The sequence below is a fragment of the Equus quagga genome, chromosome 3 (assembly GCF_021613505.1).
Source record: "Equus quagga isolate Etosha38 chromosome 3, UCLA_HA_Equagga_1.0, whole genome shotgun sequence".
NCBI lineage: Eukaryota > Metazoa > Chordata > Mammalia > Perissodactyla > Equidae > Equus > Equus quagga.
Genome location: NC_060269.1, coordinates 94,674,439 through 94,688,852, shown reverse-complemented (window position 1 = coordinate 94,688,852; position 14,414 = coordinate 94,674,439). Strand labels below are relative to the sequence as shown.

General features: G+C 35.7%; 1 protein-coding gene across 3 annotated transcripts in view; it reads right to left on the bottom strand.

Moving 5' to 3' along the window:
* CNOT6L (CCR4-NOT transcription complex subunit 6 like) overlaps positions 1 to 14,414 on the bottom strand; it is a 102,997-nt gene that overhangs the window by 8,082 nt on the left and 80,501 nt on the right. For all 3 annotated transcript variants that reach the window (XM_046656182.1, XM_046656181.1, XM_046656179.1), the window contains exons 9-11: positions 10,959 to 11,110; positions 7,353 to 7,580; positions 4,517 to 4,719 (exon numbers count right to left, since the gene is read on the bottom strand). In XM_046656182.1, the coding sequence (XP_046512138.1) occupies positions 4,517 to 4,719; positions 7,353 to 7,580; positions 10,959 to 11,110 (583 nt within the window). The remainder of the gene's footprint in view (positions 1 to 4,516; positions 4,720 to 7,352; positions 7,581 to 10,958; positions 11,111 to 14,414) is intronic.

Here is a 14,414-nt window from a genome sequence, read left to right as displayed (position 1 = left end):
TAAACAATTCTTAAGTTTTAAATTGCACACTGTTCTGAGCAGAGTGATGAAATCTTACACCATACTGCTCCATCCCACCCAAGGGGTGAATCATCCCTTTGTCCAGTGTATCCATGCTGTATATGCTACCTGCCTGGTGGTCACTTAGCTGTCTTGCTTATCAGATGAACTGTCATAGTATCGGGTTTGGTATAGGGTTGGGCACTATCTGTGGTTTGAAGCATCCAATGGGGGTCTTAGAATATATGCGCCACAGATAAGGAGAGATGACTATACACAAAAAATACTACATACAGTTAATTGTTTTAATCTGTTCTTTAGTTTGGAATACTTGTTTTCACAAATCCTGGTATACTATAAATTCTGGATTCCCTGCTGCATAACAATACCTTAGCAAAAACATTTGGCAGGGACCCATATATACATCAGTTGTATCTCTTAGAGCTAGATGATTTGTTTTGTCTACTCAGTAACTTTCAAAACTAGTGTGTTCTTATTGCCCCAGGCTGTGTATGCAAGAAAGTAAGGTCAAATTTCTTCCTACTCACATCAAGAGAGCCTGAGCCCAAGTATGGAGAGGTATTTCCAGACCTGGAAGTATCTATCTACAAATACTATACATAATGAGTTACAGTTAATATTTTAAATGGTATTACAGTGAAATGGGCTACTTTAAAAAGAAAAAAAACTTTTAATGACAAAAATTTTATATCATGAAATTTTGTAAACAATTACCTCAGTTTGCTGATTTTGACATGACCAAGACCAAAATAACAAAATACTTCTTTTGAGGCAGAAGGTCTTATTCAACATTAGATACCGTTACTTTACTTTACCACAAATTAAGGAACCTGCTTGAATCCAGGGGAGGACTTTTTGCCATTAATACTCCAAGTCCAAACAGTCAAGAAATGATATTAGTACAAGGTATTATCCTTTCATTTTGGCTAATGCCTAGTTTTTAGGAAAAGGGTTAACAAGGGTCAGAGTAGTTTACTTTCCTTTGTGAGACCACTCTTTGCTTCAACTATAAAGCAAACAAAATACAAATGAAACATTCTCAATTACTTATGTTCAATAAAACCTCCTATATCTTACACTTTGTTAGAGTGTTACTACGCAGATCAGCTGCCAGAGTTATAGAATCCTTTGCATACACAGGCCCCAAGGAAGATGTTAAACACTCCAGAAAGTAACATGTATTTAATTGAAGGCATCATTTGTAACTATTTTCTTGGTTCCAACATCCAGAGTAAAAGCTCTTATCAAAAACCTTAGCAAGTCCTGTCTGTAAGCTCATCCAAATATGTGTACATATGTACCTATATTTGTACATTGTATCATATTCACAAAGGAAGTTATAGACTAATGATTCTTAACCTTTTTTGATTCAAACCATTTCTTTTTAAAAGACCATAATGTTGGAAACAGTTTTTATGTTAGTAAAGAGTATGGTCTATATAGAGAACTGTATTTGAGAGAAAAGTAAAAACAGCGAAGAGTTTAAGCCAGCATTATGCTAAGCTTTGTTTTGTAAACAAATGTGAGAAAATTATATAACACAAATTTCATAACGTAAAAGAGAAAGATTTACTACCTGACATAATAGAAAAACTGTCCCTGCTCTTTTCATGAAATGGTTCAAGCACATCCTTAGATTGAGGAGGTGGGGGGAAGCAGAAGCAGGAGCAAAGTGTTTGAATTAAGCTATTTATTCAACTTATCTGGTGATACTGGCTGAATGTTTGTGTCCCCCCAAAATTGAAACGTCGAAACTCTAACCCCTAATGTGATGGTATTAGGAGGTGCGCCCTTTGGGAGGTGACTGGCTCATGAAGGTGAAGCCCTCAGGAATGGGATTAGTGCTCTTTCAAAAGAGACCCCAGAGAGCAAACTTGCCTTCTCCGCCATGTGAGGACACAAAGAGAAGACAGCTGTCTGCAACCCGGAGGAGGGTTCTCATCAGAACCTGACCATGCTGGCACCCTGATCTTGAGCTTCCAGTCTCTAGAACTGTGAGAAACAAATTTCTGTTGTTTACATGGCACCCTGATCTTGGACTTCCAGCCTCCAAAACTGTGAGAAACAATTTCCGTTTTTCATAAGCCTCACAATCTATGGTATTCTGTTACATCAGCCTGAACTCACTAAGATACCTGGTCTGGAAGTAATTCTCTTAATTGCTTACCCTTCAGTTCACTCGAAATCAGTTCTAGATTAAATGAATCTGAGTTCTAAATACTACTCTTCTACATGTCTAACTTATTCAAGAACCAAGAAAGTAAACAAATGCTAAGCCAAGTAAACAAAATTTAACAACACACCATTGATGCAATGGCAGGATATTATATTTGGAGCTGTATTTAATGCTGATGACAGGACATTTTAATATTTGATGTTACCTATCCTTTTTTACTGACTGCCTTCAACATTAGTATAGCACTAATTACATAAAATGCTTTTTATAAAATTGAAAAGTTCATTGTCTGTTACTTGGACTAAAAGCTCAGTTTCCTCTAGTCAGGTATGCCCTTTGTTCTCTGGCCATCCTTTCTTCCCATTCCATTCCACCCTCCCATCACATCCATCTACCATCCAGCCAACCAGCCTATTTGTCTTCCCACACATGCCTCTCTCCCACAGATTTATAGCTCTGTCCTCTCTCATGCTATCTTATATAATCCAAACATCAAACTCTCTGAGCCATGCACTTTTGGCATTTTTGGTTCTTTAACTGTACTTCTTTGGACAATGTAAATGGCTCAATAAGATTTTTGATCCAATTATTAATGCATGTAAGATCTTTTGAAGCAACATCAACAAAGGATTTAAAACAATTCAGATGACTGAGGAAGATGGCTTAAATTAATATCCCAAATTTTGTTTCTCTAATTTTTACTTTATGGAGAAGGAAAAATAATCTTTATAAAAGCATAGATGAGGTAGAAATGATTTGGTCTTTTTACCTACATACATACCAAAACAAGAATCAGAACTGTCAAATTATTGAACACTTATTTGGGGGAACTTTATTTTAGGTTTCCCAGGTTGTGCTGGTAGAGATGTTGTGCTAGGGAGATGCAGTCACACACAGACATGTGACTACATATCCCTATAATCACAAAGATAGGATTTAACGATTACTAAACCGTCTATCATTAAATCTAGAGGTTCTCCTTTAAGCTTACACAAGAGCAGTGGTGTGCTAGAGTCAGCTAGTACCAGCTTTCTTAGCACTTCAGACCAACTCTGTGTTCAATGGTATTATGTTGAGAGTTCGAAATCTGCTACAGTGGGAGTATTTATTCCACAGAAACCAGCAAACACAACAAATTAGGGCTTCTTTTCTCCCAAAAAGGTGGTTATTAAATATTTATCAGAACATCACTGCATACAAGTGATATGAACAAAACCAACTATCACTGAATAGAATTATTTACTCCAACAGCAAACATACTAAAATTAGATTCAATTTCTTCTAAGCAAATTTTTTTCCACTTCATGATTACAAAAAGCTAACAGCATCAGCACACAAATTTTCTTTCTTCTTCCCACTATTTGTTTCTTGGAAAGAGGCTAACAAGCACTGAAAATGGAAAAAGGTTACTGAAGACATGTAAAGGCCCATTTCATAAATTTCCTTTGATATTTTATTAAATTCCCTTTAGGTTTCTTCCACCAAATGACTAACATCTGCATTTTTTAAGGATAGTATAAGATTTTAGTATACATGCTTGAAATGCCAGAAAGTCAAAGAAAGGCACAATGGAAGAGCTACAGGTAGATAGAGTGATCAGAAAACTGGCAAAGGGAAAGCAATTAACTAGAGAAAACCACTACTAATCAATCTTTCTAAAGAACAACCAGTCTTGTACAACGGGCTCTCTAATTTTTTTTCTTATTTTGCAAAAATATCTTTTTGATATTTTTTTTGAACTTTTTTGAAAAGAGTTTCTTTTCCCTTCATTAAGCTGGAGTGTTCCACTGCCTGGGAATATGTTAGTATGACTACATGGATGTAAAGCAGACCCTAGGTACCCCCTCTAACCCCTTCTCTCAAAGAAATCTGGAAAATTCACAGATAAATAAGAACCAATGGAAAGTACTAAGAAAATTTTCAGAGAATATTATAAAAATTCATTCAAGGTGAGTTTAGCTAAATCATGTTCTTATTATTTGAATCCTTACTGAAAGTTAGTGATGGTACAAAAAGGTGAGGATTAACTATGCTAATAAATATAAAGTGCTTTGAACAGTGCCTGGCACATAGTAAGCCTTTTAAAGTTTTTGCTAAATCAGTATTATTTGAAATTTGAACAAATGAGGGTTCAAAAAGAATTCTCAAGTCAACAATAACCACCACAAAACCTAACTAAAGCCCCTTAATTTACGTGTATACATAGCCAAGACATTTTGCAAATCTAAAAATTCCTGAAGAGTATACATTTAAGCATAAATAACTTATTCCTTGTTTGTGTGAAATAATTTCTACACCAGCCCAGAGGCTGTCACTCACTTTGAAATCAAAGGTGTAATTGGTGTAAGGCATCAAGTTATTTTCATAGGCGCTCTTCAGTTGGAAGCCATGTGTGATTCTCCCTTCTGAGCTTCCATTCTTTCCATTGCAGCTGAAGTTCATAAGACACTCATTGTACCTTAGTTCCTTGAAGTCTTTATGGTTGTCAGCTACTCCTCCATTGCTTAAATATTCCACAACACCTAGTAGAATAAAGAAGGAAGAAATACTATTATTTAGCATTTAGACCTTACACAAGATTTCACAGCAAAACTCCATTCCCAGGTAGGTGCACCAGGTTCAGAGTGGTTTTATTAGGTTGAGCCATATGAAACTGCCTTTTTGTTGTTGTTAAAAAAGAATCAAATTATCAGCAATTGCATATGGTCCAAAAACAAAAGGCTATTTGCCTATTTCAGAGAAAAGTATCAGGACCATCCAGAAATATCCTATTTTCTTTTTTCTTTCTTTCTGAGGTTTAGCCCTGAGCTAACATCCACTGCCCATCCTCCTCTTTTTGCTAACAAAGATTGGCCCTGAGCTAACATCTATGCCCACCTTCCTCTGCTTTGTATGTGGGACGCCTGCCACAGCATGGCTTGATAAGCAGTGCATAGGTCCCTGCCCAGGATTCAAACCTGCAAGCCCCAGGCTACGGAAGCGCAGCATGCGAACTTAACTGTTGTGCCCCCTCAGTTTTCTTAACGGTTCTGCAGGCTAAAGAAGATTCCCAGGGCCTAGGGCAGCATTCACCAGGAAGATTTTGAGCCTCAATGTTTTTAGAATATAATCCCAAAGCATCTGTTTAGCCTTTCACCATTCTACGCAGTCAATCAACAACTTTGGGAATATGTAAAATATAGCATACACAATAAAAAAAATAAATCATTTACAACAAACATAGATTTTGCACCTTCAACACTTCAATGTTTAGCTTCAGCTAGGCAACATCATTCTATATTCATATGCTAGAAGTATACCACTTGATCAAAAATATTAGATGTCTAAAAAGCTGAAGAGAGTAGAAGCATCAAAAAAAAGTACACAGCAGGGCCAGACCAGTGGCGTAGTGGTTAAATTTGTGCACTCCACTTTGGTGGCCCAGGGTTCACTGGTTTGGATCCCAAGTGCAGACCCACACACTGCTTATCAAGCCATGCTGTGGCAAGTGTCCCACATATAAAATAGAGGAAGATGGGCATAGATGTCAGCTCAAGGCCAATCTTCCTCAGCAAAAAGAGAACGATTGGTGGCAGATGTTAGCTCAGGGCTAATCTTCCTCAACCAAAAAAAAAAAAAAAAAAAAAATTAAAAAGTACACTGCTTCCATTGAATAGGTAAACATGAAAAAAAAAATCACAACCATTCTTAGGATGAAGATTACTGAACAATGTTCGTCATCTCTTTCTTTTTGTGGTAAGGAACGACAGCAACATATAATGAATAAGTGATGAGTGCAATATCAGTATTCTGAATAGGTGAAAAGGAGCTATCACTTATCTAGTGTTTACTACATGCCAGGCACAGTTCTAAGGGCTTTATGCACTTAAACCTCACAAACATCTCTATGAGGTGGATAAAATGATTATCCCTTTAATAAAAATGAGAAACTTAGTCATAGATTGCACAGCTACTAAGTGGTAGAACCGGGATCCAAACCTGACAGTCCAGTTCCAGAGTCAGCTCATTATGCCATGCTGCCAAAATGACACCTCACTGGCTTAAACAAATCAAATGAGATAGGGGAAAACTTGTCTATGAGAGCAATTCAACTCAAAAAAAAAGGTTTAAGAAAGGAAGACATGGTTAAGGTGCCAATGGGGCTAGGAGCTGAACACAAACATTTGTGAAAGGATGATTTCAGCATTTTATTTGCTAAGGAGAAAAGTAAAGATGTTTTCTAGGTTTGTGAGTTTTATGAATATTCCAATTCCAAATTCCAATATTTATTGTTGAGTGATTATTTTAAACAATTTAAAACAGCTTATTGAAAATATACAATATTTAGAATATGCTTTGATAACAGCAAAAGAGTAATACCTTATGTTTTACATTTGAAATTTAATATCTAAAATGCAGAACTGATTTTTTACAAAGATGTAAAATAATATGTTAGGACATAAAGTAGATTAGTGGAACTCAAGAAGTAACGTGAAATCCTCAGACGATTTTGATCACTACTGCACTTACTATCAGCATTTAAATATCATTTAATGAACTCACTTAAAAGTTGCCAGTGTTAAACCAGATAGCTACCTGTGCTGGATATTTTCTGGTTCCCTCTCTTCGGATCCCTTCTCTACTGCACTTTGTGACACAGGAGGCTGACCTTTACTTGCATCAGCTGCAAATCCCTCCCTTCTAAGTTTGTAGGTAGATTTGGTAAATAAGCAGCACTGGCAGATCAGAAGACAGGAGAAGAGTGAGGTAGGAATATATATTCGCCTAGCTCCTTTTTTGTTGGCTTGCCTGGGATTGATCACATCACTTAATTCAAAGCCATCACTCCTATTACATGGCCATCTCCTCCTTACAACTACTTTTTGAAGTTCTGATAACAGCTTCCACCACTTTTCCCTTGAGATACAGGAGTGGTAAAGGGTCCCTAACTCCCCTAGTGGCAGAGTTTTGTGTCCCTTACCCCTGCTAGGCACCTTTCAAAATAGCTTCTTTACTAAACTCTCCTCGATTACCCTATGTCCCATCCCTAGGATTCTTACTGATACACTCCCTAATTTAGAGGAGACATTCTCTACTCAAAAGTTAGGAGTTAGCTGCCCTTTACCCAGAAGTAAAAGCAAAATTGAAAGCAATGAGGAAATGATGTTATAAATACCTGAATCTGGCAATGAGTTAAGATCTGCACATAGCACCAGCGGGATGGAATTAGGATCTGCGGTTGGGCTGCCAGGCCTACTAGAGGCTTTCTCCAGAATGTTTTTAACCTCTGAGACAAACATCATGGTCTGGATGAGTTTCACATCAGAATACTCTGGGTCCCAATGCATGTGGGCATTTGCCACTATAAGCAGCTGTTTGTCTGCAGCATGAATAGGCTTCATACCTAAATTTAAATATTAGAAAAAGGAGGATACGGTTATGCTTTATGTATCAAAAAAAGCAGCAACTTAACGTTTTCTCCCAAAAGCCCACAGCCACTTCTTTACTCTTTTCCATTAATTTATATCTTCCCCTTTATCTCTTAATAGTGCTTAGAAGCTAAGGTACTGAGATTCTGGTAATCCTAAAATGGGAAATACTCCTCTAGATTAGGGTTGACAAACTGCAGCAATGGGCTAAATCTGGCCCACCACCTGTTTTTGTATAGCCCGTATGAGCTAAGGCTGGTTATAAATTTTTAAAGAGTTCTATATAAAATTTTTTAAAAGACTGTGATAGAGACCGTATGTGGCCCACAGGGCCTAAAATATTAACTATCTGGCACTTTAGGGGAAAACTTCGCTGACTCCTACTCCACATGTCCGAGTTAACAATTATACCATGATACAATCAACATTTAATTATAGTACCTTGATTTGCTGAGTTCTTAGTGTAAACAAGCATTTTAAATATTTCTGTCATTTAAATACCACAAAAACCCAGTGAGGCAGGTTTTGCCCAGTACTCATTCAACCTTACACCTCCTAAGCACATCAGCGATGGTTCAGGAGTAAAAGGCAATAATATTATATTAACCCATACAAAATAAAATGAGGAAATGAATTTCCTATCAAAACAAATTCATACCATTCACCCAATTAAAGCGTCATTTTAAAAATGAGAATTAGGGAATAGCATGCTTTCAAAGTCTGGATACTTGGTTTAGACCCAGCTTTATTACTAATTATTTTGTGTGGTCTTGAGCCAGTCACTTAACTTTTTTGGTGCTCAGGTTCCTTTGGACAATGAGACAGTCAACCAGAAAATCTCTAAGGTTCTTTTTTCCTCTAAAATTCTGGTTTTTTTAATTCTTCTCAATTCAAAATGACAGACAGGATAATACATTAAAAATTGTGAAAATTAAATTTAGTTAACATGTACTGACAGAGAAAGATGTCCATAAAATATTTAAGGAACAAAGTCAAAAAAAAAAGATCAACATGGATGGTAGGATACTGTTTAAATAAAACTATATACATACATTCTATGTTAGTAATGTGTAAAGAAATAAACAAGAGCTACTCCTAGAGAGTATGAATGACATGAGGGGCCTCTCACTTTATTTTACATGCTTTTGTACTGTTGGAATATTAGCGAACATACAAAAATTCATTCTTCTACTGGAATTTCTAGAGATGTCCCAAATTTTTATACTGAAAATATAAACTCTGCAGAAAGACACCTAACTTTCTAAGTCTACTATGAGTTTCCTTCCGTCTTACCAAGTATAATTACCTTCAATGTTGAGTAAACAAGTAATTGAAGTATCCGTTATACACGACAGTCATTTTTAAAGTAATTTAATTATAAGATAAAAACTTGCAGCCAAAATTCTTTAAGCTCTCTTCTTTTCCTAAAAGTTTTATAGTGTCACTTTTTGCTGCAGATTAAATGTTCACTGTATTAAATATTAAAAACTTGACCCTTCGCACTTGTATGGTGTCTGACAAATGATAATGTACAACTGAAATTTCACAATACTACAAACTATTATGACCACAATAAAAAAATAAATTTACAAAAAAAGAAATAAACCAAATAATCAAAAAAAAATGAGATCATACTATAAAACTTTCTACGCATCTTCCTTTTCTCACTTAAAATACCTCAGCTGAAGGTGGCTTGTCTCTTCCTAAGTTTGTATTTAGAATTTTAGGTGGAGCATTTATTTTACCAAGACTTTATCTGTGGGAGCCCTGTGGGTCCTGGGTTAAAGATAAATCTCTCTAGCAAGTGTTCACATTTCCTTTTCTTGGAACCCAGGGCACTATCAACCCAAGTCTACTTTATATTGTTCATTATTATGTATTATACAAATGTATATACTTGTATATTATACAAATTGTATACCATAAAGTCTACTTCATAATGTCCCAGATCATATAGGTAGTGTGAATCAGGAACTCATACAGAAGCAACAGCCGACGTGCCAAGATGAAGGCTTAAAAGAGATGTCTTTATTTTTTTTCCTCCACCCAAACCCAAAATAAAATAGATATATAACATAAAAAAAAAAATCAAAAAACTTGCCCCTTCAAAGGGGCCATAGGCACCCTCTATAACATTAAACTCTTCTTCTAGGAGTACAAGACAGACATATTTCAGAAGGTGAAAGTGTCCACTGTGTAATTTATAATTATTCTTCTGTACATTAAAAGAAGAGTAAAACTCTAACAGAAATTCAATTTTCACATTACCAGAAGAAAAAATACCAAACTTTTGAGAAGACTGAGACTGGGAAGGACATAAAAGCAGGTAAAAATGAAGAGGCTAAAAAAGAAGAAAATTTAAAATCTCATATCAAAGAATGATGGTTGGGGGTGGCCCTGTGGCCGAGTGGTTAAATTCGCGGGCTGTGCTTCGGCAGCCCGAGGTTTCACTGATTCAAGTCCTGGGTGCAGACATGGCACTGCTCATCAAGCCACGCTGAGGCGGCATCCCACATGCCACAACTAGAAGGACCCACAACTAAAAACACACAACTATGTACCAGGGGGCTTTGGGAAAAAAAGGAAAAATAAATCTTTAAAAAAAAAAAAATTGTCGATGATGGATAAATTGAAGAAAATGAGAAAAGGAGGTTTGACAGATACGCATGGTCTGAATAATTCAAATCCATACTCAAGGCAAAATCTTTTTTTCTACTAGTAAGTACAGAAAAAAAATTTTAAATAAAAGCCCTGATGTGGTTCCTTGTTCTTGCCTAAAATATAGTTAAATGAACAATGAAATGCTCAAAGGTGGCAGTAGAAAGGGGAAAAAGGCCTGGATATGCAAAACACAATAATGAGTTTCTGACTTTGAAGGAAGCTATAAATAATCTAAAATGCAAAAGAAAAGTACCAGGTAGATAATAGATCTGCTCTTACCCTGACAATGACTGAGATATAACAAAGAAATTAGAGAAAACGTGCCAAGTACTTAACCTTAAAGACAAAAGATTTCACAATCAAGAAGCTAAAAATATGGCTAAAAAGAGAACCAACTCATCATAATTGCCAAATTCAGCCTAACTAAAACATTTCCTATTTCAAATAACCTTTTGGAATTAATAGCATATTAAAGATTTTCCCTTTTACAGATTACCTGGTAAGTAACATCCCAAGAAATACATAATGCTTTACATAATTACGGCTATTTTCATGCCCATCTCCCTTAACCTTCCTCTAAGACAAGAAAATAACTATGCAATAAATAACAGCAAGATTCTCTGCACCTGTTTGAGATGGGAAAACTTAGAATGGTGTTTATTTTCAGTAACGATATTTTAAACTGCACTCACCTGCTCCAAATAGTTCTTTGTGGACCTCTAATACCACAGCGACACCAATATTATCTTTTGTCATCACTCTGTTCAACATAGCTTCAGATCCATCTGAATTAGCCATTGCCACTTGGTTAAATTCCACTGTATGCTTCTGCACCAATGTAAATCTAAAAGGTACAATGCAGTATTAACATGATATTAGGTACTTGGAATATCAGGCTAAAACGACATTAAATGAAGGGAGCACAAGATGCAGACACTATTCACTGTCTCCCTAGTCATTTTCTAGCTGCAAGGGGCTATATGATACAGTCTGGCCAACGAGACATAAGAAGTCTGATTATTGTAAAAAACTTTCTTGGAAGCACCACCTAGCAAAGATGGTATATATATATCCCTTTGCCCTTTTAGACTTTTGTCCATGTGGTGAGAAGCAGGAGGGCAAAAGCCAACCCACTATTGATGGGGAAGAAGCTGGATCCAGTTCTGGACTGCCACTTCTGGACTTCTTGTATGAGAAAATTACCCTTCTCCCATTTCTTTAAGCTACTGTTGGGATTTTTGATATTTAAAGGTGAACACAACCTTAACTGAGACAGCAAGTTAATAAGAAAGAACAGAATAAAATCTACCTACCCTGTCTGCAATTTTATTCTTACTACATCAAGAGATTTGTCAGGAAAATGCAGGGACATAGTCTTATCTCAGCTAAGTTCTCAGGAAGCCAATTTTTCCATCTGGCTTTTACTAGAAAGCTGGAAGTGGGTATATGCAAGTGTTAAGAGGAACAGATTCTGTAAGATGAAGAATGGCTTTCTCTGAGCTTATAGCTTCTACACTGATAGTATTTTCTTTCCTTAGTGCCAAATTAAGTATTGTAGAGTTGTAGGATTTAACAGAATTGAGTCTAGCACTGACATTTAATAGTAGTATGATCTTCATCAAAGCCATTTAACCTAATTTTCTTAACTACGTGAAATATTTATAAACAACCAAAACATACTAAATATACTGTCTACTTTTCACTAGGTGTTACGTGGAAAGAAGATGCCTTTGTTCTTATAACACACTCCCACCCCATCTTCCTCCTAGCTTTGAAACAGAAGCATGTACACGCACATCCCTTCAAAAACACCAACTAAAATCTTCCTAAGCCGCAGGACACTGTGCCAGACGAACAATACTCCTCTCCCTGCTCCAATTCTGAATGTCTCAGATACGCTGAGAGAAATAAAAGGTGGGGTCATGTGCCTATTTCTAACCCAAAGGGAATATAATGTCCACCCTCTACTCTAAAGAGGGTGGAAACCGAAACACAAAAGATGAGGAGTTACCAAGGTGAAGAATGGGATGAAGAGCATTCCTGCTTCCAATAGAGGAAGAAGTGAAGGGTCCTGAGCTAGCAAACAGCTTTGTAGGTTTACAGGATAGAAAAGAAGCATATGAAATGATGTTTGAGATGAGAGGAAGAAGACGGACTGAAGGTTCCAAGTAAGAACATGATATTATTTGATTTATATTTTTTAAGATCACTCCAGCTGCTTTGTGAAGAATGGATTACAGGACCTACAGTGGGAATTATGAGACCAATTAGAAAGTTTTTGAGGTTGTCTGGATGACAGAAGATGGTGGCTTAGACTAAGGCGAGAGAAATAAAGAGAAGTAGGCAGATTGAAAATATGTTCTATAGGTATAATTGACCATACTCAATATCAGACTTTTTTGAACATCTTTAGGCAGTGGAATACCTTTCTCAAACAACTTCTGGTAAGATTTCCATATATAAAACAGATCAAAGCAGTATTATGTTTGAATAAATCAATCACTGAAAACAATGAATGTTTTGGTGAATATAAAAATTTGAAATAAGAGGATATAGGTGTTAATTATAGTCTTCTATCAGTCTCAGTATCCAGTTTATTCCTGTATTTTCTTTTGGTTACACATTATTAATAAAAATCCTGATTCACATAGACACACAAATACAAGTGGTAAATAAACAGGCTTGAACTCAGAAAAAGCAAGCAAGCAGGCAAAAACTCAATTCAGAGGTCTGCACCAAAACAAGTCAACTAAGCAAGCAGCACATCAGGAACACGTTATTGATTTCCAAAGTGTTAAAATTTGGTATTTGATACACTTGAGTGAACATTTTTAAATTACAGCTTAATTATTTATAGGAACCTAGGATTCTATAGGAAAGTCTGAAAATCTTGCTTAATAATAATACTTTTAGTATTGGAATATTTTACTTCCACCAAAGTGAAGCCATTACTGGGGGAGGGGTGTGTAATTATTAGAGATGTATTCCTGAACTAAAATTTGTTTCCCTGTGTCTTTCTTCCATTAACCCTAGATCTAGATCTTTTCTTTAAAGGAATCTAGAATACACCTAATTTCTCTTCCACTTGAAACTACTCTAAATATCCTCCTAAGTCTTTTCTAGAAAAGAAATGATCAATTCCTTATATGATACATGGTGTAAGACAGTTGTTCATTTGAACAACTCAAGTTTACCCAAAGGTACAGTGCCTAGAATTGGGTACAGCTGAAGTACTGCCTTCTTCACTTTGGACTGTACTTTTGTTAATAAAGACTGAAATTGCACTTTGGGGACAGCCATATTAATTATAAGCCAAATAAGAACTAATATATATCTAAAACTTTTTGGTCTTTTTTGCTTTCAGCCAGGTTTCTTCAGTCCTGTATTTATGGATGCTTAAAAACAAGTGGAAAAAATGATTTTATTAAGTTACATTTATTTATTGTAGAGATTTGGAAATGAGAGGAAAATACAAAGAAAATTTAAAGTCACCCACAACCCAACATTCATGTTAACAACTCAATATATTTCCCCAGACTTTTCTTCATGTACACGCACACAAATATTTTTTATACAATTAGGAAAATACTCCGTCAGTGTTTATTTTGGCTTATTAATAAACATTCTATCAGGGACATGTCCCTACAAAATTAAATATTCCTCAAAATCAATTTTTATGATTGCATTATAGTCCACTATACAGATTCACCATAACTTATTTAACTATTCTGTATTGGACATTTAAGTTACTTCTGATCTGAGCTATTTGAGCTAATGCCATTACGACCATTTTTGCATATAAATATTTTCTGTATTCTCAAATAATTTTCTCTCTTTTTCTTCCTTTAATAATCTAAAAGCAGCAGACTTTATCTATTTCTGTTGAGTATCATTTCATGAGATTCTGCTCATTAGTTCACCCATTCAGATATTAAGGGTACTCAAACTTCATTCTATTTTCCCAAAAGATTAAATATCCCTGCCAACTTTTTGGCTTTTATAAATCTTATGTGTATATATCTATCTTCTCTGAAATAATCAAAATTCTCAATAGAACAAATAATAAAAACAATAAAAGCTTCCTGAGATAGATATTCTAGTCCTAAATTTGTAAAAACTTTGCAAAGGGGTGGACATGGAAATATACT